The 26,221-nt window shown below is 49.1% G+C and overlaps 1 protein-coding gene across 3 annotated transcripts in view; it reads left to right on the top strand.

Moving 5' to 3' along the window:
• JHY (junctional cadherin complex regulator) overlaps positions 1-25,415 on the top strand; it is a 103,150-nt gene extending 77,735 nt beyond the window's left edge. For 2 of the 3 annotated variants that reach the window (XM_079762972.1, XM_079762973.1), the window contains 4 exons: positions 6,920-7,208; positions 22,481-22,561; positions 23,318-23,446; positions 25,011-25,415. In XM_079762972.1, coding sequence (XP_079619098.1) covers positions 6,920-7,208; positions 22,481-22,561; positions 23,318-23,446; positions 25,011-25,208 — 697 coding nt within the window. In that variant the 3' untranslated portion in view covers positions 25,209-25,415. The remainder of the gene's footprint in view (positions 1-6,919; positions 7,209-22,480; positions 22,562-23,317; positions 23,447-25,010) is intronic. The other variant, XM_079762974.1, reaches the window with a different exon arrangement.
• Positions 25,416-26,221: the final 806 nt, after the last annotated feature.

Here is a 26,221-nt window from a genome sequence, read left to right on the forward strand (position 1 = left end):
AACATAGGTACCCCAAACAAACTGCATTTTTCTTGGCCATTCCTCAGTTAATATTTTCTAGTTAAATCTTCCCATTTCTGTAAAGTACTTGCAAGTAAAGGCTTCTTATCAGGAGTATTAAATGAGGGCTGGGGTTTGGGAGCTTCTAGCCTTGGAGGCACAATTTCCCATGTTAATTTTTTTTTTATATATCTGTAATCTGAGCAAACTTGAGATATGTTATGTAGTAGGTCAAATGTGGCTTCAATTTCTCTCCCGGCTGTCTAAAACCACAAAAAGTTTTGGGGCCCGGGCAGACCAACCCTTATGGTGGCCCCCAAATAAGCCATTTAGTTAATCACATTTGCGTCGGGACTTCCAGATGGGGCTCCTGAATTTCTGACACCTCCACAAAATTCTTAGTCACCTAAGAACACCTCAGAATCGGACTATTCTTTTTTTTTTCTTTTTTTTTTATTGATTTTTTACAGAGAGGAAGAGAGAGGGACAGTGAGTTAGAAACATCGATGACAGAGAAACATCGATCAGCTGCCTCTTGCACACCCCCTACTGGGGATGTGCCCGCAACCAAGGTACATGCCCTTGACCGGAATTGAACCTGGGACCCTTGAGTCCGCAGGCCGACGCTCTATCTACTGAGCCAAACCGGTTTTGGCCGGACTATTCTTTAAAAATAAAAAATGTTGTCCCTTTATCTTTGGAGCTGAATGAGTTCAGCTCTTTTATACAGCGAAGGTTATTTTTGCTCAGACTCTCAGCAATTCCAATTGAAAAGCCAAAATCAAAACCAGCCACCCATTTTTTCCTCCAGTCCCGCCTTAGCCTGGGTTCTGCCAACCCTTAACCTGGGGTTCTGTCAACCCTGGTTCCACCTCAAGGATTTTAAAACACAGCTCAAATAAAGTCAGACTCTCTACCAAAGCGAGGGAAGGTCCTGGTTCCAAGAGACAACTCACCCACGTTCACCCAATGGGCGGAGAACCGGTGGGCTCAACGGGCCCTTTGCTGGATCCTAGCTCCAAGTCCAAGTCCAAGGGATGATCCCGGGTGAGTTTTCTTTGGAATCCTGCCGACTACGCCAAGTAATGTTAACGAAAAAAAAACATTGAAACCTGTAAAGAATTTTTGTGAGTTTATTTGAGCCAAACTGTCAACATATGCCGGGAAGCAGAACCTCAATGAATTGAGATAATGTTCCAAAGAATGGCGGGTTACATCTGTATTTATACATTGCAATCAAAGGAGGGACATAGGTGGGTTACATGAAATTCATTGGTGATGGATTAAGGAGGTGGGATAAAGTCAAACGGTGGGAAACCCCTGGGATTGGATAAAAAGTAAAATGATGGACACATACTTAGGTGGGTACAGGAACAATTAACATGATAATGAAGGAATTTGAGGCATCCATCCTGGCGCCCACCACATTTGGCTGTGCCTCAGGGGCTCCAGAAAAAAAAGGAAGTTACAAGTTACCCAGACATCTCACAGATTTGTTATCTTAGAGGCAAAAAGGCAAATGGGCTCAGGAAAGATCTAAGTTGATCTTTGTCAGGGAAAATATCAGCCTAGGAATGACTGCCCACTATAACCTGTTTGTAGTTAAATATTTAATTTTCAGACCATCTTTTGTGGTTATTTTAGGTCTCTGAGTTTTCAAGACTGCCACACAGGCCTCCCCTGAGTTTTTCAGGTTAGCATGTGGCTCCTTTCATTCACATAAGTTTCTTGAGTATTCTTATAACCATTGTTTTGAACTCTATTTCTGATCAATTGTTTCCCTTCATTTCTTTCATTTAGCTTTTTTTCTGGAGATTTCTCCTATTTTTTCATTTGGGGCATGTTGCTTTGTCTCCCCATTTTGGGTGCCTCTTTGTGTTTGTTAGGATCTGCCTCTGCCTCCCTCTGCCGGCAGCTTCCTGTTTGGCCAGGTCACTGGAAGAGCCTCTGGCAGTACTTGAGTTGCAGGAGGTCGGTTCTCAGTGAGTCACCAGGTAGTGGCTGTTGCTTCCCCCCCCCCCCCCCCCCCCCCGCCCCGGCTGATGCAGAGTGGAGGTGATTGCTCCACCCAAGAAAGATGGCACGTGCAGTGTGGGAGAGGGACTCGGCACAGGGATCCTGGTGACTTCCCTTCAGCTTCCTCCCGAGAGCCACAAACCCCAGTCTCTCCTCACATGACTTGAGTCTGCTCCACCCTCCCTCCCCCGGAGCCCAGGGTGAGTGGCTGCAAATGAGCTTTGTGTGTTGGCCCTCTAAGAAGGTGCCTGTATCTCCAGGGGACTGTCTCTCCCCGGCAGACAGAAACCCCACTGCTTTTCACACTGGCTGTTATGTGGGCGCTTCTTCATGACTCTGATGCCCTGGGCTGGGGAGCCCGGCATTGGGTTGAGACCCCACTTTCCTGAGGGGAAACTTTTGCCGCTGAGACATCCTTCCAGAAGCTCAGCCACCGCCTGTCGGAACGGGCCAGCCCTCTGCACTTCCCCGCCCTTCCTACCAGCTTTGACGGGGCATCTTCTGCAAACCCTTTGTTATAAGACTTCTATTCAGCTGGTCTTCATGGTTATTCAGGTTGATTGCTCTGCATTTTAGTTGTAATCCCAGTTTGATCCTGGGATGAGGTAAATGTAGCTTCTACCTACTCCACTGCCATCTTGGGTCCCCTCGAGTCAATGATGGTTTAGATTTAACTAATTGCTAATTAATGTGGTTTTTAAAAAATATTTTTAGGGATTTCAGAGAGGAAGGGAGAGGGAGAGAGAGAGAAACATCAATGATGAGAGAGAATCATGGACCAGCTGCCTCCTGCATGCCCCCTACTAGGAATCAAACCCACAGCCCGGACATGTGCCCTGACCAGGAATGGAACTATGACCTCCTGGTTCATAGGTCAACTCTTAACCACTGACTCACACCCACCTGGCTTTATTGTTTTGCCTCATATTCTTTCTTCTATTTTATTCTTTTTTACTTCTAGAATCCACTGTAGAAGTTCTTTCAGCAAGTATGTGTGTCACTGGTATGCCGGGGTGTTATCCGCATCTAGAAGGGTTTAGAAATCTGGAGAAGGGGCTTTGAGTAAATTAATAAAGAGACTAGACATGAAATATAAGTTTGGAAGGCATTTTTGGGGAGCCAGGGAGGGCTTAGCTTTAGTAGCTGAGTTCTCTGAGTCTCTGGACCCCTCGCTTTATATTAACACATTTTGCCCTATAGCAAAGCAGATATACAAAACAAAGGTAGATTATCAGGTTGGGGGAACTGCCCTCAGCTCTCTGGCAGCAGGCAATAATATATGCAGATCTTCAGGTTTGGGAAAATGCTTTCAGCTATTGCAGCAGCAGGTAATATGATTCAGCCCTGCTGAAGCCCCAAGGTTCATCAACCTTTGATGAACTTCTTGCATTTACGACCTGCTGGAATTAGCCTCCAGCACTGGTAAACTTACCTGCAGTTACTTTATCCTTTATCTTAAAGTATAGTTTAACCTGATAGAGAATTAACCTCTTTAAAAACATTATTTTTCTATCTCCTAGTTTGTGTTCTTTTAAAAGTCTTTTATCAAGATAACTAGAAGCCCGGTGCCCGAAATTCGTGCACAGCGGGGGGTTGTCCCTCAGCCCAGCCTGTATCCTCTCCAATCTGGGACTCCTGGAGGGATGTCCGACTGCCCGTTTAGGCCCGATCCTGGTGTGATTGGGCCTAAACGGGCAGTCGGACATCCCTCTCACAATCCAGGACTGCTGGCTCCCAACTGCTTGCCTGCCTGCCTTCCTGATTGCCCCTAACCGCTTCTGCCTGCCAGCCTGATCACCCCCTAACCACTCCGCTGCCAGCCTGGTTGATGCTTAACTGCTCCCCTGCCAGCCTGTTTGCCCCCAACTTCCCTCCTCTGCCAGCCTGGTCACCCCTAACTGCCCTCTCCTGCAGGGTTGATCACCTCCAACTGCCCTCCCTTGCAAGCCTGGTTCCTCTCAACTGCCCTCCCTTGCAGGCCGGGTGCCTCCCAACTGCCCTCCCTTGCAGGCCGGGTGCCTCCCAACTGCCCTCTCCTGCTGGCCATCTTGTAGTGGCCATCTTGTGTCCACATGGGGGCAGGATCTTTGACCACATGGGGGCAGCTATATTGTGTGTTGCAGTGATAATCAATCTGCATATTACTCTTTTATTAGATAGGATAGAGGCCTGGTGCACGGGTGGGGGCCAGCTGGTTTGCCCTGAAGGGTGTCCTGGATCAGGGTGAGGGTTCCCTTGGGGTGTGGGGCAGCCTGAGCGAGGGGCCTGTGGTGGTTTGCAGGCTGGCCACGCCCCCTGGCAACCCAAGGGGAGGCCCTGGTATCTGGAATTTATTTTCCTTCTACAATTGAAACTTTGTAGCCTAGGGCGGAGCCAAGCCTGGGGCTCTGGCAGCCATTTCTGTGGCAATTAATTCACCTTCTACAATTGAAACTTTGTAGCCTTAAGCAGTTGAGCCCAGCCAGGGTGTGCGGAAAGCTTTGCTTCCCCTGTTGCCAGCGGCAACCCTGGCCTGCTCTCTCAAGCTCCATTCTGCCGCCATTTGTTTGAATTTGTTTACCTTCTATAATTGAAACTTTGTAGCTTGAGTGGAGGCTTAGGCCCGCAACAGCTATGGAAAGCTTGGCTTCCTCTGTTACCTGGGAAACCTTGCTCTCTGTGGCTGTAGCCATCTTGGATTGGGGTTAATTTGCATACTCGTCCTGATTGGCTGGTGGGCGTGGCTTGGCTGGGGGTGTGGCTTATGTAGCGGAGTGATGGTTAATCTGCATATTACCATTTTATTAGAGAGGAAGGATTATTCATTTTGTTTATAATCTGTCTATTTTTCTCTTGTTGGTTTTAAGGTTTCTCATTTGCTTTTAGTATTCTGAAGTTTCACTGTGAATTATCTAGGTATGAAATTTTAAATCCTAATTGTTATTCTTCTGAGATCCCTAAATCTGAGGATTCATCTCTTTCATAAATTCTGAAAAATTACCACCAATTTTCCCTTTGAATATTATGTCTTCCATATTTGCTTTATTTTTCCTCTGGAAACACCAAATACATGTATATTAGATTCTTTTATTTTAGACTCTGTGTCTTTTTTAACTCTTTTATTTTTCAGCTGTTATCTCTCTGTGCTTCCTTCTGAGAAGTTTCCTCTGATGCATTTTGCAGTGCAGTAACTCTCGTCAGCTGGGTTAATTCTCATGAATGTACCCATTGAGTTATACATTTTAATGAGGGTAATTTTTCTGTCTAGAATTTCTATGTGGTTCTGATTAGAACCTTCCTGTTCTTTTTTCCAAATATGTTTCTCAGAGTTTTTATTTCTTCTTTCATGTCTTTAATTATTTTAAACATGCTTACTTTGTGAATGTTATATAATATTCTATTATCTGAAGTTCTTAGAAATAATTTACTGCTTTGTGTGTGTGCATATTTGTCTGCTAACTCTCATACTTGGTAGAATATATCCTCATCTATTCTAGGATTTGGGATTGTTAGCTTATGTTTAGCCATCTTGTCTGTAGACTGCTAGGCAGCCTGGGTGACAGTGTATCCCTCCAGAGAACTTTTTTATTTGTTTCCCCCATTACTACAGAGGCACCCCGATCATTTTTATGTTAATTTCTTTGCGTTAAGTTTCCATGATTATGTGGGTAAGGTAAATTTGAACCCTAAATATTTTTCCATAGAAAATTCTTTTTCCAATTCGGAGCCTAGACCAAGACAGTAGGCTTGCCCTGTTGTTTCTCATGGCTGGTGAATGAGCTTCTCACCACTCCGCCTTTGTGTTGAGGATGTAGCTCTTTGAGGGTTGCAGCTTCATACAGGCATCTCCGACCTGATTCCCCGCCACACGTGGGGCCATGGTCTCACATGTCCAGCTCCGGTGTTAAACGTTTAAACTCAGGAGACGTTTTGGACCTAATAGCTTCAGTTTATGCAAAACTGCTTTAATTTTAGGGTTTTTGTTTGTTTTGTCTTTGAAGATTCCCTGCTTCTCATACAAATTCAACTATATGTTGAAAAGGATTTTTGTTTCGTTTAATCCAGCATTATTAGGTATTTTGGAGTGGAAAATTCTTTGACTTTTCAAAATGGTGTTTTTCTTTTTAAAGTGCAATAAATGAAAGTTATAAATAAAAGCTAGATTATTCTAAAGATAAAAATAGCCCTAGCTGGTTTGGCTCAGTGGATAGAGCATCAGCCTGTGTACTGAACGGTCCCATGTTCGATTCTGGTCAAGGGCACATGCCCAGGTTACAGGCTCGATCCCCAGTAGGGGGCATGCAGGAGGCAGCCGATCAATGATTCTCTCTCATCATTGATGTTTATATCTCTCTTCCATCTCCCTTCCTCTCTGAAATCAATAATAATCCTATATAATAAAAGGCTAATATGCAAATTGACTGAATGGCAGAACAACCAGTTGCTATGACGTGCACTGACCACCAGGGGGCAGACCATCCATGCAGGAGCTGCCCCATGGTGGTCAGTGCACTCCCACAGGGGGAGCACCGCTCAACCAGAAGCTGGGCTTATGGCTGGCAAGCGAAGCAGCGGTGGTGGGAGCCTCTCCCACCTCCACGGAAGTGCTAAGGATGTCTGACTGATGGCTTAGGCCCACTAGCCGACTGGACATTCCTCAAGGGCTCCCGGACTGTGAGAGGGCGCAGGCCGAGCTGAGGGACCCCCCCACCCTGAGTGTACGGATTTCATGCACCGGGCCTCTAGTATATATATATATTTTTTTTTTTTTAATAGAAGTATTTTGAGTTAAGAAATTAATGTATGAAAAGGTCATTAAAGTGATTTATGGAGTAAGAAATACATCAAAATAATGGTTGCTAAAGAGTTTTGTGCTCTGTATGTATCAGGTTTTATTAACAGATCTGTGCTTTTTCCCCATAAGGAACTTCCATCCTTCCCCCGACAGCTCCCCTGAGGAGTCCCCAGGCTCGCGGCTGGGGCGGCTCATGGATCAGCACCAGCAAGCCCTGGCACAGCTGGCCGAGGTGCAGCCCCACGCAGGGGCCTCGGCCAGGGTCACATTCCCACCCATTCTTCCAAGAACAGAAAGTGAATCCCAACTCAACTCAGAGAAAAGCCGAAGAAACCAGCTGAAAATAAGCCGTACCAATTCCGAAGGCTATCTGTTTCAACTGGAGAAAGGAAAAAAGAATAGAAAACGCAGCATTAAGGTAACACAGCCTTTGACCAAATACCCTTTTGCTTGTGCTCATACAGATGGACCTTGATTTTCAGCCGCATCGTTACAGCCTGGGGTGGGGATGGTCACCCCTGAGCAGAGCCCGAGGAACTCCTCCCCGGAGCCCGCGCCACCTGGAATGCCCCCCCCCCCCCGCCTTCCTGAGGTTGCTGCACAGGAATGCCCATTTCCAGCTCCTTTGTGCCCCATCCCGGGGAGGGGCCGCACCTGCAGAGGCAATAGCCCCTTTTGGCACAAGCTGACACATCACACCCTCAGAAAAGCCCCCACACCCCACACCCCACACCCCACCTCACCCCGAGTCAGGGCTGAGTCTCAGCCGAGAAGAGGAAGTGGGGCTGAGCGAGTGGAAGCACTGTGGCCACTGCGAGTCCCCTCCTCCATCCACTGTCCCCCCACCCCGAGGACCGGGCCGGGCCCTCCGCTCCGCTCGGCTCCGGCAGCCACATGGCAGGAGAGCACACCGGGCTTCCTTCGGAATGTTTGCGCATCTTTCCCGAGTTCTTTGTTCCCAGAAGAGGCACCAGCACTAGCAGCTCTGGGCACTTAAGTCTCCGATTGAGTCTGTCGGTAAAGGGAAATGAAGGGAGGGAATGGCAAAGTGCAATGTTTGGGAAGAAATGAGGGCCATGGCAGGAGCTGTTTTATGGCCTTTGTCCCGTTGGAAGCACTGAGGACCCCTCCGAAAGGATCACGTGCTGCAGGGTCGCAGTCAGGAGAAGCTGGAGGGGTGCTCTGTTACGGGGTGCTCTCACTGGAGAGGCCTGTGATGGGATGGAGGCGTGCCTGCAAGGTCACCGAGGAGGGAGTGGGCGGGCGGGGCCGAGGGAGGTGCACGGCGATGCAGGCACAGCAAAGGCGGCAGCCAGCGCTGCGGGTTCGGAGTGGGGCTGGCCCTCAAAGGCAAGGGACCCCGGCTTTGCGGACCGACCTGGACCAGCACCGGCTGTTGAGCGCCCCTGGGGAAGGGCTGTGACTTGGGGCACAGGGCGGGCCTCAGCTGTGAGCCACCCCGACGGCACGCCCAGCCCGCTCCCGGAGGGGCACCCCTACCTGCCTGTGGGGAGCCCCCTCACTTCGCTTGGACGCGCCTTTGTGGGATCCCAGCGGGGAGCTGTGGTGGGTGCTGGTGTAGAGAGGGCGCGAGACCGTCCCCAGCTGGTTCAGTCACAGGGAACCGGGAGGCACCCATGTAAACGGCTTCAGCGTGACGTGGCAATTTAAATGGGGGAAGAGATGCTTGGGGAGCCGCAGCCAAGAGGAGGGAGAGGATCGCAAAGAAGGACACGCCCCTACCCAGGGGTGGGCAGTTTCAGGAGACATTGTGAGCGGGGCCTCAGGATGGTGGAGAAGGAGCTAGAGGAGAGAGGCTGCGGGGCATTTGGGGCGGAGGCCCAGCCGGCGGGAGCCTGAGCCGGACACAGCCGGCCGGTGCCCCGGGGCGGAGGTCGGCGGAGAAGCAGGTGGCTGTGTCCAGGGAGTTTGTCATTTGAAAAAGGAGGGCTTCGGCCCTGGCCGGCGTGGCTCAGTGGATAGAGCGTCGGCCTATGGACCGAAGGGTCCCAGGTTCAATTTCGGTCTGGGGCACATGCCCAGGTTGCAGGCTTGATCCCCAGTAGGGGGCGTGCAGGAGGCAGCCGATCAACGATTCTCTCTCATTGGTGTTTCTGGCTCTCTTCCTCTCCCTTCCTCTCTGAAATCAAGAATATATATATAATATATATATTTTTTTTAAGGAAGGCCTCATTGGGGTGGGGGCGGGGAGGGAGGGATGCGCACAGAGGAATGTTAACGTGACCAGGTTGCAGCCAGGCAGAGGGGCTTATAAAGTCAGTACACCCTCGTGTGGGCCTTCAGGAGCAGAGGAAGCTGGACCAGGCAGACTGTGTCCATTAGAGAGAAAAGAAAGCCTGGCCTGGGCTGAGACGTGACTGAGGTTGATGCTATGAAACACCAGCTCACTCCTGCCACCTCCCCTCCCTCCTCCCCCCCCCCCCCAGGCCTGCGGTGCAGTCACCAGCTCCCCCAGCCCACCGCCCAGCAGGCCTGTCCCCACGCCCTCACAGCCACAGCCACACGGGGCTTCCCTGCTCCTCATTCTGACTCCGCTCCCTCCCACCCTCTGCTCTGCTGGGGCCATGGTTCCTGCCTCGGCTGTGGCGTGGAGCTGGGTGACCCCATTTCACTGTAAGAAATGTGTTTCTGGGATCAAAAGTAACCACCCCCCCCACACACACACACACACACACAGAAACATCATTGCAGGGCAGGTTCTGCGGCACCGTTAGCACCATCGGAAGCGCTGCATAAATAACGGTTTTGTAGACTAGCCTAGGAAGCCAGAGCCTCGTTCCTTCAGGGAGTGCCTCCAGGGCTCTGGGCCGCCACGTCCTCCAGGTGGGCATGGCCTGTGGGCTCCACAGCGTGTGTTGCCAGCGCCTAAAGGTAGCTCACGCACACCATCGGGAGGACCTGAGTCAGGCCCTGCCAGCTGCAGGCTGTTGAAAGCGGGAGCTTTTGTTGCAGGGAAGGTACAGTTTCGTTCCTGAGGGTGCCATTCGGCTCACCTGAAGACAGAGATCCCCCCGCACTGGCCCAGATCGCGCAGGTGGGCCGGCCCGAAGAGTCCTCAGCGGGAAGAGAGAGGTCAGGGCACAGGCACACCCGGGCAGGGGCTCAGGTTCAGGCCACCCCGATGGCCAAGTATCGCACACGGCCGGCCGCAGGCCGCCTTTGGCTTCCCGTGCATGTGAAAGGCGTGCCTGCACTAGACTCAGTCCCTGAAGTGTTACCCACACAGTGTACACACACCGTCACTAAAAAGGCTGCTGCTGAACGTGCTGACGTAAAGAAAATGCAAGCTTCCCTCCAGCACCTAGGGACTCTGGGCGGGGTGAGTGGGGTCATGACTCAGCCACTGCAGTTCGCATCTCCGCTCCAGCACCCAGGGGCTCTGTGCTTGGGCGCTCCAGCACCCAGGGGCTCTGGGGCTCGGGCGCTCCAGCACCCAGGGGCTCTGGGGCTCGGGCGCTCCAGCACCCAGGGGCTCTGTGCTTGGGTGCTCCAGCACCCAGGGGCTCTGTGCTTGGGCGCTCCAGCACCCAGGGGCTCTGGGGCTCGGGCGCTCCAGCACCCAGGGACTCTGTGGCTCGGGCGCTCCAGCACCCAGGGGCTCTGGGGCTCGGGAGTTACTCAGCCACCTAAGCGCCTATTTCCTCACATGCGCAGTCAGGACTGTCCGTTCTTTGTGGATTTGGGATGGTAATGAAGTCACATGATGTAAAGCCTTCGCTCGCGAGGACCAAGCAGCAGCTAGACGTCCTTTCCTTCCTCAGTGTGGGAGGGAGTCGGTGACAGCGCAGCGCAGGCCGGAGGGCTGGGGCGGCAGGAGGGAGGGGGGAGGGGGAGTGCCCGTGCTGCTTACCCGCCCGCTCCCCTCCTGCCTTCCCTCGGAAATGGCACAGCCCCTCCAGGGCCACCTTCTCCGTCCACCACCTTCCCCGGTTCTGACAAACCCGCAGAAGCACCTTCCGAAGCCGTTCCAGAAGATGCGGCGGTTCGGAACGGAGCCCCGAGTCTAGGGCAGCAGGGCGCCGGGCTCCAGACGGGAGGATGCTGTCCAGGTCACGCCCGTTTGCTCATCAGCAAATCTTGTGGTCTCCGAGGGAATCCACTTGAATCCCATTAAAAATCTGAGGGTGTGTAGATAATAGGCCTTCTCCTCGCTTCCCTGTGAGGCCAGGCATTGCCCGCGCCATCCAATCCAGACGCCAGCGGGAGAGACAGCCGCACTGCAGGAGACCAGGAGACGGCAGCCCCCAGGCCCGCTGCTCCCCCAGGCCCGCTGCTCCCCCAGGCCCTCTGCTCCCCCAGGCCCGCTGCTCCCCCAGGCCCTCTGTTCCCCCAGGCCCGCTGCTCCCCCAGGCCCTCTGCTCCCCCAGGCCCAGGCCCGCTGCTCCCACAGGCCCTCTGCTCCCCCAGGCCCCGGAGCGCTGCTCCCCCAGGCCCGCTGCTCCCCCAGGCCCCGGAGCGCTGCTCCCCCAGGCCCGCTGCTCCCCCAGGCCCCGGAGCGCACAGCCTGGGCGTTGCTGCGCGGCTGCTCCCGGAAGGGGTTTCCGTGGATTAAGTTTAGCAGCCGCACAGCAGCTTCCTTCCGTTGCCCTCCCGGTGTTTGACCCAGTCTGTCCTGTGTCTCACCTCTGAGGGGTGTTTAGAAAGAGCCTGCCCCCCCCCCACCCCCAGCAGGGACATGTCCTCCTCAGTCGTTTCCAGTCGGGCACATGTCGCCCCAAGTTCACAGTAAGTCGCTCCTCTGGCTGGAGACGTGTCCTGAGTTCCTTCCAAATGTCCTCCGTTGGGAAAGCCTGGTGCGGCCTCCGCAGGGACCAGAGGGAGCCGCTGGGAGGCAGGCCCGGCGCGGGCGTCCCAGAGCCAGGTCCCGGCAGAGACCAGCTGCGCCGCCGCCTCTGGGCGTGGAGACCTGACAGCGCTCATTGTTGGTCTTTTTGGGGGGAGGCATTGAGCTATTGTGAACTTTCAGTCTTGTACAGCCAAGGAGAAGTAAATCAAAGTAAAGTCTAGGGATTATTTTGTTATAAAAGCCTTTTGAAGAGAGGGAAAGTAGATTAGTGGGTGCCTGGGGCTGGATTTGTAGGGGAGAAGGGAAGCGACTGCTAATGGCTACGGAGTTTCCCTTTAGGGTGAGGAACGTGTTCTACGATCGGATTGTGGTGAGGGTCGCACCACTCCATGAGTAGACTAATGACCACCGAATTGTACAGCTTCAATGGGTGAATCTTGTGCTGCGTGAACTATCTCAGTGAAGCTGTTAAAAGGACTCCATGGAAAGAGATCAAACAAACGTGCAGTGCTGGGCGCCAGTCAAGGTTACTTGAACCAAAGTTAAGTAAATCCAGGCTTTTCATGGCCAGTCACCCGGAGCAAACTCTGTTAGCCATCGCTCTCCCTCCAGGCGGCTCTGCCGGCGGCTGCTCCTGGAAGGGCCAGTGGCCTTTGGAGAGAGGCCTGGAGCCACCCTCTTCCTGCCTGTCAGCAAGGCGAGGCCCCAGCTCTGTTTCTCTGCGCCAGCCACGGCGTGTTTATTCCAGGCCAGAGTGGGAGCCGGGACTGGGGAGCAGCCAGCGATTATTCACGCCCCACGAAGGACCTCAGAGTCCATGCGATGATTAAAGCTGAGCTGCTCAGATGAAGAATGTGATTATGGGCCCAGCACTTCTCTCATCCGTTAGGACAAATTGGATCTATGACCTGGATACAAGTGGGGTTCTCTCCTCCTCTTTCGTTACTGGTTTACTTTGGCAAATAGACAGCAACTTGGTGATTGCAAAACAATGGTTCAGAAGACGTCAGAAGAAGAACAAATTTGCAGTTGCAAAGTATATGATACTGGGGGCCCAGTGCACAAATTCGTGCACCTTCAAAGGAACTGTGGGCACAGGGGTGGGTCTCGGCCTGGCCCCTCCCACCGCAGCACCTGGTCCCCTGTCTGCCTGCAGCCCTGCTGATGGAGATAAGTGATTGGGGCAGGTGCCAGCAGCTGCCGCTCACACCCGCTGACAGCACTGAGCGATCGACTGGGGCCAACACCAGGTGCCAGTAGCGGGTGTGAGTGCCGGGTGGAACTGCAGTGCATGGAGCAAGGAATTTTCAATAACCAATGGAGGCTGGCCCCGATGACAGTGACCGGTGACCTGCCTTGGTCTGGCGCCCCTGCTCACCTGCCCCACCATCCCACCACAGCTTATGCCTGCCATGTTCTGCGCTCTGCTGCCTGCTGCCAACACCAGCCATGTTCCGTGCACACCCCCTGGTGGTCAGTGCACATCATAGCGACTAGTTGTTTGGTTGTTCCGCCGTTCGGTCTATTTGCACTTTAGCCTTTTATTATATAGGATGGGAGCTCACTCACCTATTAAAAATTAACAAAGGTTTTTAAATGTGATAATACCTAGATAATCCAGGTTTAGACCAAAAGAGCATTTGGGTTTGGTTTGGTTTTGTTTTTTGTCTTTTAAATACCATATGATTTTTATTACTTATTTTTTTTATTTTTACATTTTTCAATTATAGTTTACTTTTAGTATTATTTTGTAGTAGGGGACAAGTGCACAAATTTGTGTACCTTGAAAGGAACTGTGGGCCGCAAGGCTGCGGTGGACAAAGGGCCGAGTCTCGGCCCATCCTCCGCACCCCCGGCCAGCCCCTCCTGCTGAGGGCCCTGGTCCCCTGTCTGCAGGCAGCCCCACTCCCACTGCCGCCGCTCCCATGCACTAACAGCACCGACCCCGCTCTCACCCGCTGACAGTGCAGCACCAGCAGCAGGTGCCAGTGGGGCTGGCGCCATCAGTGGGTGCGAGTGTCGGCTTCTGGCCCCGATTGCCCCTGAGGGCTTCTCCACCTCCCCCGGCCCCTGAGGGCTTCTCCACCTCTCCCTGCTCCTAAGGGGCAATCGAGGCAGCAGCCACCACTTGCACACGCTGACAGCGCCGAGTGATTGGGACCCACGCCAGGCACTGGCAGCGGGTGTGAGCAGCAGCTCTGGCACCGGCTGTGAATGCAAGTGAGGCCGGTGCCGACAGCAGGTGTGAGGACCTGGTGGGACCATGGTGCACAGGAGCAAAGAATTTTCAGTAACCACCAGAGGCTCGCCCCAATGACAGTGACCAGCAACCCACCTTAGTCTGGCGCCCCTACTCACCTGCTCCACCATCCCACCTCAGCCAATACCTGCCATGTTCGGCGCTCTGCCGCCTGCTGCCAATGCCCACCATGTTCCGTGCGCAGCCCCTGGTGGTCAGCACACGTCATAGTGACCATTGTTCTGCCGTTTGGTCTATTTGCATACTATGGTTTCATATATATAGACTAGTGGCCCGGTGCACAAAATTTGTGCACAGGGAGAGGGTGTCCCTCATCCCAGTCTGCACCCTCTCCAATCTGGGACCCCTCAGGGGATAACCAGCAGTCAGACATCCCTCTCACAATCCAGAACTGCTGGCTCCTAACCACTCGCCTGCCTGCCTGATTGCCCCTAACTGCTCTCCTGCTGGCTTGATTGCCCCTAACCACCTCTGCCTCGGCCCCGCATCCGGGACCCAGGATTCCCTCCTCCAGCCGGCCACATGCACCCGGGATCCGGGCTTCCCTCCCTCTGGTCAGCCATAGGCACCCAGGCCAGCTGCAGCCGCAGGGGATGGTGGGCAGGTGGCTTCGCCTGGGCTGCAGCCACAAGTGCTGGTGCCCTGGACCGCGGGTGGGCGGCTTCTCAGTCTCCCAGGCCACAGCCAGCTGCAGGTACTGGTGCCCGGGACTGCAGGGTGGGTGGCATCTCTGTCTACCAGGCTGTAGCCAGCCACAGGTGCTGGCGCCTGGACCACAGGCGGGCGGCTTCTCTGTCTTCCCTGGGATGCAGTGTGGGTGACTTCTCCGGCTGGCTGTGGCCTGGGATCACGAGGCCAGGCAGCTTCTTCATTTCCCAGGCTACAGCCAGCCTCAGGCGCTGGGGCCTGGTTTCTCCGTCTCCCCCATGACATGGGGCGGGCGGCTTCTCCAGCTGGCTGTAGCCTGGGATCATAGGGCAGGCAGCTTCTTCTTCTCCTGGGCCACAGCCAGCCTCAGGCACTGGGGCCAGACTTCTCCGACTCCCATAGGCCCGGAGTGGCTGGGGGCAGGGCTGTGGCCATCTTTTTAGGTTAATTTGCATACTCACTCTGATTGGCTGTTGAGCGTAATGGAGCGACAGTAATTTGCATGTTTCTCTTTTATTAGTGTAGATTGGTTTCAGTGTACATCATAGTGATAAAACAATCATATGCTTTACAAAGTGTTCCCCTGATATTTCCAGTCCCCACCTAGCACCGTACTACATAGTTATTAGAATATTATTGACACTCTTGCTTGTGCTATACTTTACATCCCCGTGACTCTGCTGTAAGTACAAAATGAGGACTTCTTAACTCCGTCACCTCAAACCCCCACTGGCCTCCCTTCTGGCAATCACCAGTCTGGTCTCTGTCTCTATGATTCTATTTCAATTTTGTTTGTTCATTTATTTTGTTCAAAAAGAGTGTTCTTATACATTTTTAATGGAAGTTCATTAATAACCTTAATTATATTTGTGATTTTGTGTACATAATCTCACTTCTCTTAATTTATCTCAAAGAAATCATCAGAGTGGCCCACAAACAATACTTGTTCCTAGTGCATCTTAAATGTTCGACAACTGGAGGAATAGCTACATAATTCAACTATAACTAAACAATAGAATGTTATGCATAAAATTCACATTTAGCCATAGGCAGTTTGGCTCAGTGGATAGAGCATCGGCCTGCAGACTGAAGGGTCCTGGCTTTGGTTCCAGTCAAGGGCACTGACCTGGGTTGCAGGCTCCATCCTGGTTGTGGTTGGGCGTGTGTGGGAGGCAACCAATCGGTGTCTCTCTGACATCCACATTTCTCTCTCTGTCTCTCCCCCTCCCTTCCACTCACTCTAAAAATGGATGGAGATCAAGAATTTACAGAGAACCAAGATGGTGGCATAGGAAAACACCTATACTTGCTGCCTCTCACAACCACATCAAAATTACAACTAAAAGACAAAACAACTACCACCCAGAGCCATGGGAAAGCTGGCTGAGTGGAAGTTCCACAACTAGAGAGTGAAGAAAGCTCATTGAGACTTGTAAGAGGTGTGGAGGCGCGGAAAGTGCTGGCACCTGGATGTGCTGCTCTTTAAACTGGGAGGGAGATAAAAGCTCCAGCTGCTCTGAACTCCAGTTCCAGGTGAGACTCTGGGGGATCCAGACACATACAGAGAGAAACTGGACTGTCTGGCATCGGGACAGGAATGCGAGGGCAGCTTTCTCTCAGAGGTGATCACAGCAATCATTGTTCCTGCACGGGGGCGTGGGGCACGGAGACCCAGGGACCTCTCTGGTGCAGGGCTGACTGGCAGCCATTGCTGTTTGCTTCGCCCTGGTGATTCTCAGAGACCCCGCCCCACCCAATTTACAACCCCACCCAAGCTGTGCACATCAGCTTTTCATATGAATGGCCTGTCCTTTCTCTGCCTAAAACGTGTCAAACTGCAGCTGGGTCAGAGAGCCCCAGAGCTTCCAAAAAAAGGCCCAAGGCCCAGCAGCAGCAGCCGGCCTTGCTTCACAACTGGGCCTCAGCTGGGCACTTCCAAACCCCATACAAAGAGGAGGAATCTGAAGATGTCTCTGTAGCTCCTGCTGGGTGGCTCCAGACAGTGGCTGACCTTGCACCACCTTGGAGATCCAAGAGCCAGTGTACCCAGTGGTCAGTGTGAGACCATACTGGATTATAACTCTTCATATCCATAAGAGACACACTCAAGGGATAGACTCAGTGAGCACCAAAGCCCCGCTGAAGCAAGTCCTGCCCCATAAAGGTGTCTCCTGCACAACAGATCTTCCAATGTAGACACAACTGGTCATCACAGCCAATTGGCCTGGAGGTCAATTCCTCCCAGTGATACCAACAGCAATCAAGGATTAACTACAACAAGACAGTGCACACAGCCCACAAAGGGGTGAACCAAGAGCATCCACCTCAGATGACTGGGGAGTCTGAGCCACTGGGCCCTATAGGACACCTACCACACAAGGCCACTCTATCAACTCAAGGAACTTAGCAGCTACTCAGTACATAGAAACAAACACAGGGAAGCAGCCAAAATGAGGAGACAAAGAAACAAGTCACAAATGAAAGAAATGGATGAAAGCAAAAGACTGGATATAGAGTTCAAAACCATGATTATAAGGTTACTCAAGGATCTTCTAGAAACTTCTGAGAAATTTAGTGAGACCTTCAAGGATATGAAAAGGGACCAACTAAAAATTAAGTATATACTGACTGAAATAAAGAATAATATACAGAGATTCAATAGCAGACTAGAGGATCCCAAGAATCAAGTCAAAGATTTGAAATACAAAGAAGCAAAAAACACCCAACCAGAAAAGCAAAAAGAAAAAAGAATCCAAAAATATGAAGATAGTGTAAGGAGCCTCTGGGACAACTTCAAGCGTACCAACATCCAAATTATGGGGGTGCCAAAATAAGAGAGAGAGCAAGATATTGAAAACCTATTTGAAGAAATAATGACAGAAAACTTCCCCAACCTGGTGAAAGAAATAGACTTACAAGTCCAGGAAACACGGAGAACCCCAAACAAAAGGAATCCAAAGAGGACCACACCAAGACACATCATAATTAAAATGCCAAGGGCAGCCGAAACTGGTTTGGCTCAGTGGATAGAGTGTCGGTCTGCGGACTGAAGGGTCCCAGGTTCGATTCCGGTCAAGGGCATGTACATTGGTTGCGGGCACATCCCCAGTAGGGGGTGTGCAGGGGGCAGTTGGTCGATGTTTTCTCTCATCGATGTTTCTAGCTCTCTGTCCCTCTCCCTTCCTCTCTGTAAAAAATCAATAAAATATATATTTTTTTAAAAATGCCAAGGGCAAAAGACAAAGAGAGAATATTAAAAGCAGCAAGAGAAAAACAGTTAGTTACCTACAAGAGAGTACCCATACGACTGTCAGCTGATTTCTCAACAGAAACTATGCAGGCCAGAAGGGAGTGGCAAGAAATATACAAAGTGATGAATAGCAAGAACCTACAACCAAGATTACTCTACCCAGCAAATCTATCATTTAGAATTGAAAGTCAGATAAAGGACTATCGTTACTGCAGTGTATATTTTTACCTCCTTTGTCACACATTGTTGACAGCATAAGTGAGGCTTTATTTCTGGCTTTTTATACTGTTCCATTGATGTACATGTCTATTTTTGTGCAAATGCCATACTGTTTTGATTATTATACCTTTGTAGTATAGTTTGAGATGGGGGAGCCTGATACTTCCAACTTTGTTTTTCTTTCTCAGGATTTCTGTGGCTATTCGGGGTCTTTGTGGTTCCATATATCCATGGCATATTATTCCATTCATTTGGGTTTTCTTCACTTTTTCCCTCAGTGTCTTATGGTTTTCAGAGTACAGGTCTTTCACCTTCTTGGTTACGTTTATTCCTAGGTATTTTATTCTTTTTGATGCACTTGTGAATGGTATTGTTTTTACCATTTCTTCTTCTGATTGTTCATTATTACTGTACTAGAGGCCCAGTGCACAAAATTCGTGCATGGGTAGGGTCCCTAGTGGCTGCTGGCCGGGGCCTCCCTTCCCCCGGCCGCCTGCCACAGCCAGCCAGAGCCGGGGGGAGGGGCTGCGGGCAGCTGGCCAGCCAGCCCCGCCCCTGATCGAGCTCCCAGTCAAACTCCAAGTCGAGGGGACAATTTGCATATTAGGCTTTTATTATATAGGATAGGAACATAACAGATTTCTGTATATTATTTTTATATCCTGATACTTGACTGAATTATTTTATTAATTCTCTTAATTTTTTGTGGATTCTTTAGGGTGTTCTATATATGGTATCTTGTTATCTGCAAATAGTGACATATTAAAAGATGCTCAACATGGGGGAAATGTAAATCAAAACCACAATGAGATATCATCTCACACCAGTCAGAAGGGCTATCAAGTCAACAAACAAGTGTTGGCAAGGATCTGGAGAAAAGGGGAACCCTCGTGCACTGTTGGTAGGGAATACAAATTAGTGCAGCCACTGTGGACAACAGTATTTGAGATTCCACTTCCAGATATTTATCCAAAAAAAATGAAAATACTAATTCAAAAAGATATATGTACCCTGTGTTCATTGCTGCATTATTTACAATAGATAAGATATGGAAGCGCCCCAGGTGTCTATTGGTAGATTAATAGATAAAGAAGAAGAAGAAGGAGGAGGAGGAGGAGGAGGAGAGAGAGAGAGAGAGAGAGAGAGAGAGAGAGAGAGAGAGAGAGAGAAATACAGATACAGAGATAGATATAGATATAGGTAATATATTATACAATTGAATGTTACACAGCAATACAAACGAATGAAGTCTTGCTATTTGTGAAAGCCTGGATGAATCTAAAGGGTGTTATGCCAAGTGAAATAAGATAGACAGAGAAAGACATATACAGTATGGTTTATGGTTTCACTTATATGTGGAATCTTTTTTGTTGTTGTTGTTAATCCTCACCCGAGGATATGTTTCCATTGATTTTTTAGGGAAAGTGGAAGAAAGAGGGACAGAGAGAAATATCAATGTGAGAGAAGCACGCTGATTGGTTGCCTCCTGCATGAGCTCTGACCGGGGCCCAGGCAGGGGAGGAGCCTGCAACCGAAGTATGTGCCCTTGACCAGAATTGAACCTGGGACCCTTCAGTCTGCAGGCCCATGCTCTAACCACAGAGCCAAACCGGCTAGGGCTATGTGTGGAATCTTAAAACAAAAACAAAAACAAAAACAAAACCACTCATAGAAAGAGAGACCAAAGGGATGGTAAGCAGACGGGAGGGGGTTGAGGATGGGTGAAAAGGGAGAGGGGAATATAGTCAATAATATTATGATAAGTTGGTAAGGTGACAGATAAATACTATAATTAATGGGTGATCACCTTGTAAGGTATAAAAATGTCTAATCACTAAAACCAATACAACCAATATAAGATTATATACCAACTATACTTAAATTTTTGTAAATGCCTTTCGTAGGCAACAACAGAAAAGGCACATTTTCAAAAAATAGTGATAGCAAAATACAGTGTAATGCCAAACTGCTTAGTGGGAAAAAAATTAAATAAATTGTATCATGGTGACAATTTTATAAAAAATATGAACACATAGATCCAAAGGGCAGAAACAACTGTGGTGGTTTTGCCGGGGCGGGGGTGGGGGGGGGGGTGACTCTCTTCTTAAAGGAGAGTATGGTTTTGAAATGCAGTCAATGAATAATAGTCACCTCATTGTTGTTGGTTTTTAATGATTTTACGATAGTCCAAAGGCTTCTGTAGGAAAGTATCTTCTCTCACCTTTTAGAATTCGATGCTCGGAAAGAGTTTTGACTCTAAATGTTTATCATTCTCATGGGGCAGGTTCTGTTTTCAGAGCTTTTACTCCTGTCAGTGTAGGAGTGTTTCCTCAGTGGCACATGATGCTGGCTTTCCAGCATGGAGGGTGCCATGGACATGTTGTGGTACCATAGAAACTTTGCCTTCAGCTACAAGTCACAGAGTTAACATGTACAGCGACTTCAAACACATGGGTTCATTTTTCTTACAACTACGGTAATCTACAAGTAAGTAGTTGCTAGCATAATGGTTCTACATCTCAAAACATCAGAACGAGTGTTTGTATAATTCTTTTGTCCTTTTTTCTTTTCCTGGCTACAAGATTGCCCCTGAAGCTCCAACTCCAGAAGTCACATCACATGTCACTGGAGATAACGGGAAAGGGGTGGGCTGCCCCAGGCCACATAAAAGCTTTCTCAGATCTCCCCTCTACCCAACCCAGAAAATTGTCACTCATACTTCATGGGCCAGAACTCGGTGCTCAGTGTCTTTGTGAAAAGAGTATTTGGCTCTGAGCCTCCAAAATGGGAGATGGCAACAGAGGCACTAATGGGTGTGGCCTCCGGGTAGTCAGTCAAGAGGCCTGTGTGGACAGGAGTTCACTGCTGAGGTCTGGGGTTGTACCCGGTTACTGTATCTGACATGATGAAATGGTGGTGGTGTTTGTTACGTCTCTGGACTACCTGCCAAATTCTATCTATGGAAAGGGCACACTGGGTATATTATGCCTCAGGACTTCATTCACAGGAGCTTTCAAAATGAGAAGAATCCCGTGCCTGGTCCTGAGGTACAGACAGTACCCGCGCGGCCCTACAGCGTCGCCGCCTCGGTGTGGCTGTTCTTCCCCCCTCCCACCAAACTCAGCACCAACCTGGATGTGCCCTAAGAGAAGTACTGTCATCCAAGCCATCTTTTTGGCATTGCCCTCTCTCCTCCCCAAAGAAGGAAACCAAATAAACTCACAAACTAAAAAAAAAGATTTAGTTTCCCCACAAGGGCATCTGCTATAAGCAGCATGTCGATTTTTTGTTTGTTTTTAAAATATATTTTTTATTGATTTCAGAGAGGAAGGGAGAGGGAGAGAGAAATAGAAACATCCTATATAATAAAAGGCTAATATGCAAATTGTCCCTTAAATTGGGAGTTCGACCAACCTCAATCAGGGGTAGGGCATGAATTCGGGCACCAGGCCTCTAGTGGTGTCATAATATTCAAAAGACAGTAAGAGTCTAGGCATGACCTACAGAGAAACTCCTTTGATTCGGTGTGAGTTGGATATTTTAAAGGGTTCAATTAATTTTACATAACTCTTTTTTTTTAAATATATTTTATTGATTTTTTACAGAGAGGAAGAGAGAGAGGGATAGAGAGTTAGAAACATCGATGAGAGAGAAAGATCGATCAGCTGCCTCCTGCACACTCCCCACTGGGGATGTGCCTGCAACCAAGGTACATGCCCTTGACCGGAATCGAACCTGGGACCCTTCAGTCCGCAGGCCGACGCTCTATCCACTGAGCCAAACCGGTCAGGGCAATTTTACATAACTCTTATTACTGTTTTTATCTTTGAAGGCACAAAGTAACATGAGGCAGTTGATTATGACACTTGAGCACAGTAACAGGCAGGAAAAACTCAAATATTCTCCTGACTGTAGAATAGATTAAGATATTCTTCAAACTGCTGCTTTTGACATTAAAGCCAACTTGCTGCCCTAGCTGGTTTGGCTCAGTGGATAGAGCATTGTTCTGTGAACTGAAGGGTCCCGGGTTTGATTCTGGTCAAGGGCACATGTCTGGGTTGCTGGCTCCATCCCCAGTAAGGGGCATGCAGGAGGCAGCCAATCAGTGATCCTCATCATTGGTGTTTCTATCTTTCCCTCCCTTCTCTATGAAATCAAAATATATATTTTAAACAACTATACATAAATTAATAGCAGCAGCAGCAAAGTGGTCGTGTACATGTTACCAGTATATTAAACATGTTAACAACAAAATAGCACTTTGCTCACTTGAAATTTTTTATTTATGACGTTCAGATTTCAAATTTTTAATTTTAGAAGTGGAAAGGTGAAAACATGTTAGCTAACCAGCTACAAAACACCAATGAAACTATTATCGGTAACTCCCATTGGAGCGGAAGGGTTGTCAGGAAACGCACACCCCCTCCCCCGCCTGCTGTGGTGGCTGTGACAACTGTGAGGGCAGACAAGTCCTTAAAAGAAACTGTCTCTGTGAATGTGTTTTAGAGTTCCAAGCTGAAAGGTTATCAGAAAGGAGATGTGAAGCTTGGAGGCCTTGGACCTGACCTTGAGTCCATCAGAGACAAAGTGAGTGTGGTGTGCATATAGTGTGTCTTCAGGCTGGGATTTGCCCATCTGTCTTTTAGCAAAAATGTATAAGATGCCCCCCAGAACCAAGCCCTCATTCAAGTGTCTCACTCTGAATAGAGACACTTCTGAAATATCACCGGTCACAGAGACCCGGGCGCTCCTCTTGCTGTAAAATAAAATCACTCAGCAACGTTGTGTTCAGATCCGCCTTTCCGTTTTGAAGGCCCGAGCAGAGAAGTGGGGCGTGCGCATGCAGAGAGCCGTGCGTGCAAGTGCGTGCTGGGCTTCCCCGGAGTTGTCTGGGTAATTGTGCACAGGGCTGCAGGGAGGACACTTAGGGTAAGAGTGTCCCAGCCCATGAAAAGTGCACCCACTTTATTCTCTTTCCGCCAGTGAAAGGAGATCTTCATTTAATGTGTTTTAACTGCAGTTGCACTCAAGGCATAAAAAGAGAGTACAGTTCAAAGTTGGAAGCAAAAATGAAAATAAATTGGGTAAATGCAACAAAGAAGAGGCTGAATGTGATTTAGCTGCTGTGAAGGGACCCCTGAGTGTGCTATGCAGCCATGTCCCCTCCCCCCCCCCCCCCCCCCCCGCCACCCCTGGAGAGGCTGTTTCTGGGAGAAACATCAACTTAACCATCTCACTGCTCTCCCTCCTTGTGTGGCTGAGAGACAATGCCAGGGACGCTTTAAACAGAGAACAGAAACCTGGCAGGACCAGCCAGTCATTGTCACTTTGTTTCTCTGAAAGATGCAGAAATTAAGACAGCAAAAGGAATACGCAAAACAAGTGAAGGAGTACAACATGAAGACACTCTCCCTTCTGTCAAACCCGCCAACAGCAAAACCCGAGAATAACCCTGCCATCTCTCGGCAGAAGGTAAGAACCCACGGAGGCAGTTCCCTCTCGATTAGAATTGAAAGAAACCTTTGTTGCCTCACAACGTAATGGGTTCCCCACGCTTGGGGAGCACAGGGGATGTTTTAGCTGCTGCCATTCCTGCAGCTGCCCACCAGTCACAAACATGGATGTAACGTGACAGACACACAAAGGGTGCGACAAGGTTAGCCTTTTACTTTTCCTGAAGTTCATTATGGCCTTTATTCATCTACAAGCTTTCCTCTAACTATAGTATTCCCAGATCGTCACACAATAAAAATCAAACAGGGGGATGATTTCTTAGTTCATTGGGATTGGTGGTTTCTTCTGTCGATTTTTTCTCTACGGTTAAGTAAGCCTTAAAGCAATGGTGTTTTCGTGCTGTTTATAGGGCCTATGTTAAAACAAAGTCCTTCGTTGTTTCTCTCAAGTTCATTCTCCTACATTTTCCCCAGGGGGCGGTCACATATAGCTTCCTCTATCCGAGAAAAAGGATTTCATAAAATACAGATTCTCTCTCGCAGCCGTAGTCCTCCAACCGGACATGACGTGAAGGGAATGGGTTCCGTGGAGACGGAGCTCTGCCCAGCAGGCCTCTGCTCAGGCCCGGGAAGGCCACGGACCCGGGAGCCTGCAGGAGTGTGTACATGTTCTCTCACAGACCAGCATGTCTTTATTTACCGCCTTCCTCCTCAGGCCTGCAGCCTCCATCCGCTTGAGTTACCATTCTGCCACTTTTTCTTTTCTTCCCCAATCCATTCACTTTTCACGACGAGATTCCAGGCAGCAGGTCTGTCCTTAGGCGCTCACAGAGGAGTCGCCTGCACACACTGAGCAGCCTGCAGTTTCTCTCTTCTGAGGGTGTTTTCCCCTTCTAGGACTTCGTACCATTCCTTCCTGTTTTAGCCATCAACAAATTCTGATGAGAATATAAAACTGATATAAAGGCAGATTTAGAAATCATATTTAGAGATATCCTTTTATTGTAATGCCTTTCAGAACTGACATCACTCAGAAAAGAAAAAAAACTGTCTTTTCCAGTATCCAGGTTTAGACAGTATATGAAAAAAAGAAAAATAATAATGTTTAACCTCTAATAAGTACTTGCCAGACTCCTGAGAGCCCAGGAGCTGGTGTCACAATGGCAGTGCGATCTGTAGAGTAAATCTTGGTCTAAATTGGTAACAAGTCCTCTTTGGGCAGAAAGGTCTGTAAATATCTCCCTGTGACAAGTTTGGTTTTAACGAGACTGCCATTGCTAACTAGGTCAAACACACGGAAAGTCTATTTTCAAGCACTGAATAAGACTCTGCTTTATAAATAACGACAGAAGGTACTTTAAATCGCTAATTCTTGTGTGGCTGGTTTATGTTGTTTAAGCTGTAAGTTATACTGTATAATTTGCATTTTCCATTTGATCTCCATGTCCATCCACATCTTACTACATTATTGTAACAATAGCCTTCACTTATATTATCAATAAATATTCCCTGAGACCACATTTAATTTAAGGAATCCAGGGCTCACTCCCATTTCAAATAAAATGTTACCTGTATGCTTTCAGGCTTTGGAATATGCTAAGACCATCCCCAAACCCAAACCTTCAAATCTGGCTGACCAGGCGTCAAAGGAAAAGAAAAATCCAACCTCTGCTGCAGAAGAAGACACGTTACCGGAAATCTCCCTGCTGGGCATACTGCAGAGCAGACACGAGAGGGAAAAGCAAGCCGTGGCTGCCTTCAAAGTCCTTCACATCGTGTAGCGACGTGTAGGGGCCACAGCGCCCAGGGGCTGGCCCGGAGACAGGACGCTGCAGCCAGCCTCCGCTCGGTGGTGACCTGTCGTCTCATCAGGCTGCAGTCCGTGTTTGTGCTGCATAGGATTTAAAACGTGGCCCTATCCTATTATGGCGCCACAGTGTACTTTCTAGGAAGAAATTTTTTAATTATTTATTTTCAAATCAGTTGAACTTTGGGCCTAATAAGAACCAGGGAATAAAGCCTTTGGGTTTTATATTGGGTCTTTTTATTTCTTAAACAATCTGTACGCTTCCTTAGCGATGAAAACCATGAAGTTACCCAAAAATAAATTTATCAACTTGTGTTTCTCTCTTTTACATTCCTGGTAATAAAAAAAGTAGAGCCCTAACCGGTTTGGCTCAGTGGATAGAGCGCCGGCCTGCGGACTCAAGGGTCCCAGGTTCAATTCCGGTCAAGGGTAAAAAATCAATAAAATATATATTTTTTTTTAAAAAGTAGAAACACTTCAGTTTCTACTAGGATGTACTCAAATTGGACTAATAACCAGTATATTTTGAGATGCCATTTCCAAAATATTTACAAAATTTTTAAATTTAGCCAAGGTCTTATATATGAACTTGGGAGAGCCCTGGCCTGTGTGGCTTGCTTGGTTGGAGTGTCATCCCACACAACAAGAGGTGGCAGTTTGATTCCTGGTCAGGGCACAAACCCAGTTTATGGGTTCGATCCCGGTTGGAACATATGTGGGAGGCAACCAATCAATGTTTCTCTCTCACATCGATGTCTCTCTCTCTCTCTCTCTCTCTCTCTCTCTCTCTCTCTCTCTCTGTGTGTGTGTGTGTGTGTGTGTGTGTGTGTGTCCTCCTTTCTCTAAAAAATATCCCAATGAAAAATAATAAATAAATAAATAAAATTAGAAGTGAAGATACATGGAGATGTGCCCACTCGAGTAGAACAATCCCTTGTGGTTCTAACAGAGCATCACTACACTAATTAGAAACCCTCCAAGTCCAGA

The sequence above is a fragment of the Cnephaeus nilssonii genome, assembly GCF_951640355.1.
Source record: "Cnephaeus nilssonii genome assembly, chromosome: 22".
NCBI classification, from domain to species: Eukaryota; Metazoa; Chordata; class Mammalia; order Chiroptera; family Vespertilionidae; genus Cnephaeus; species Cnephaeus nilssonii.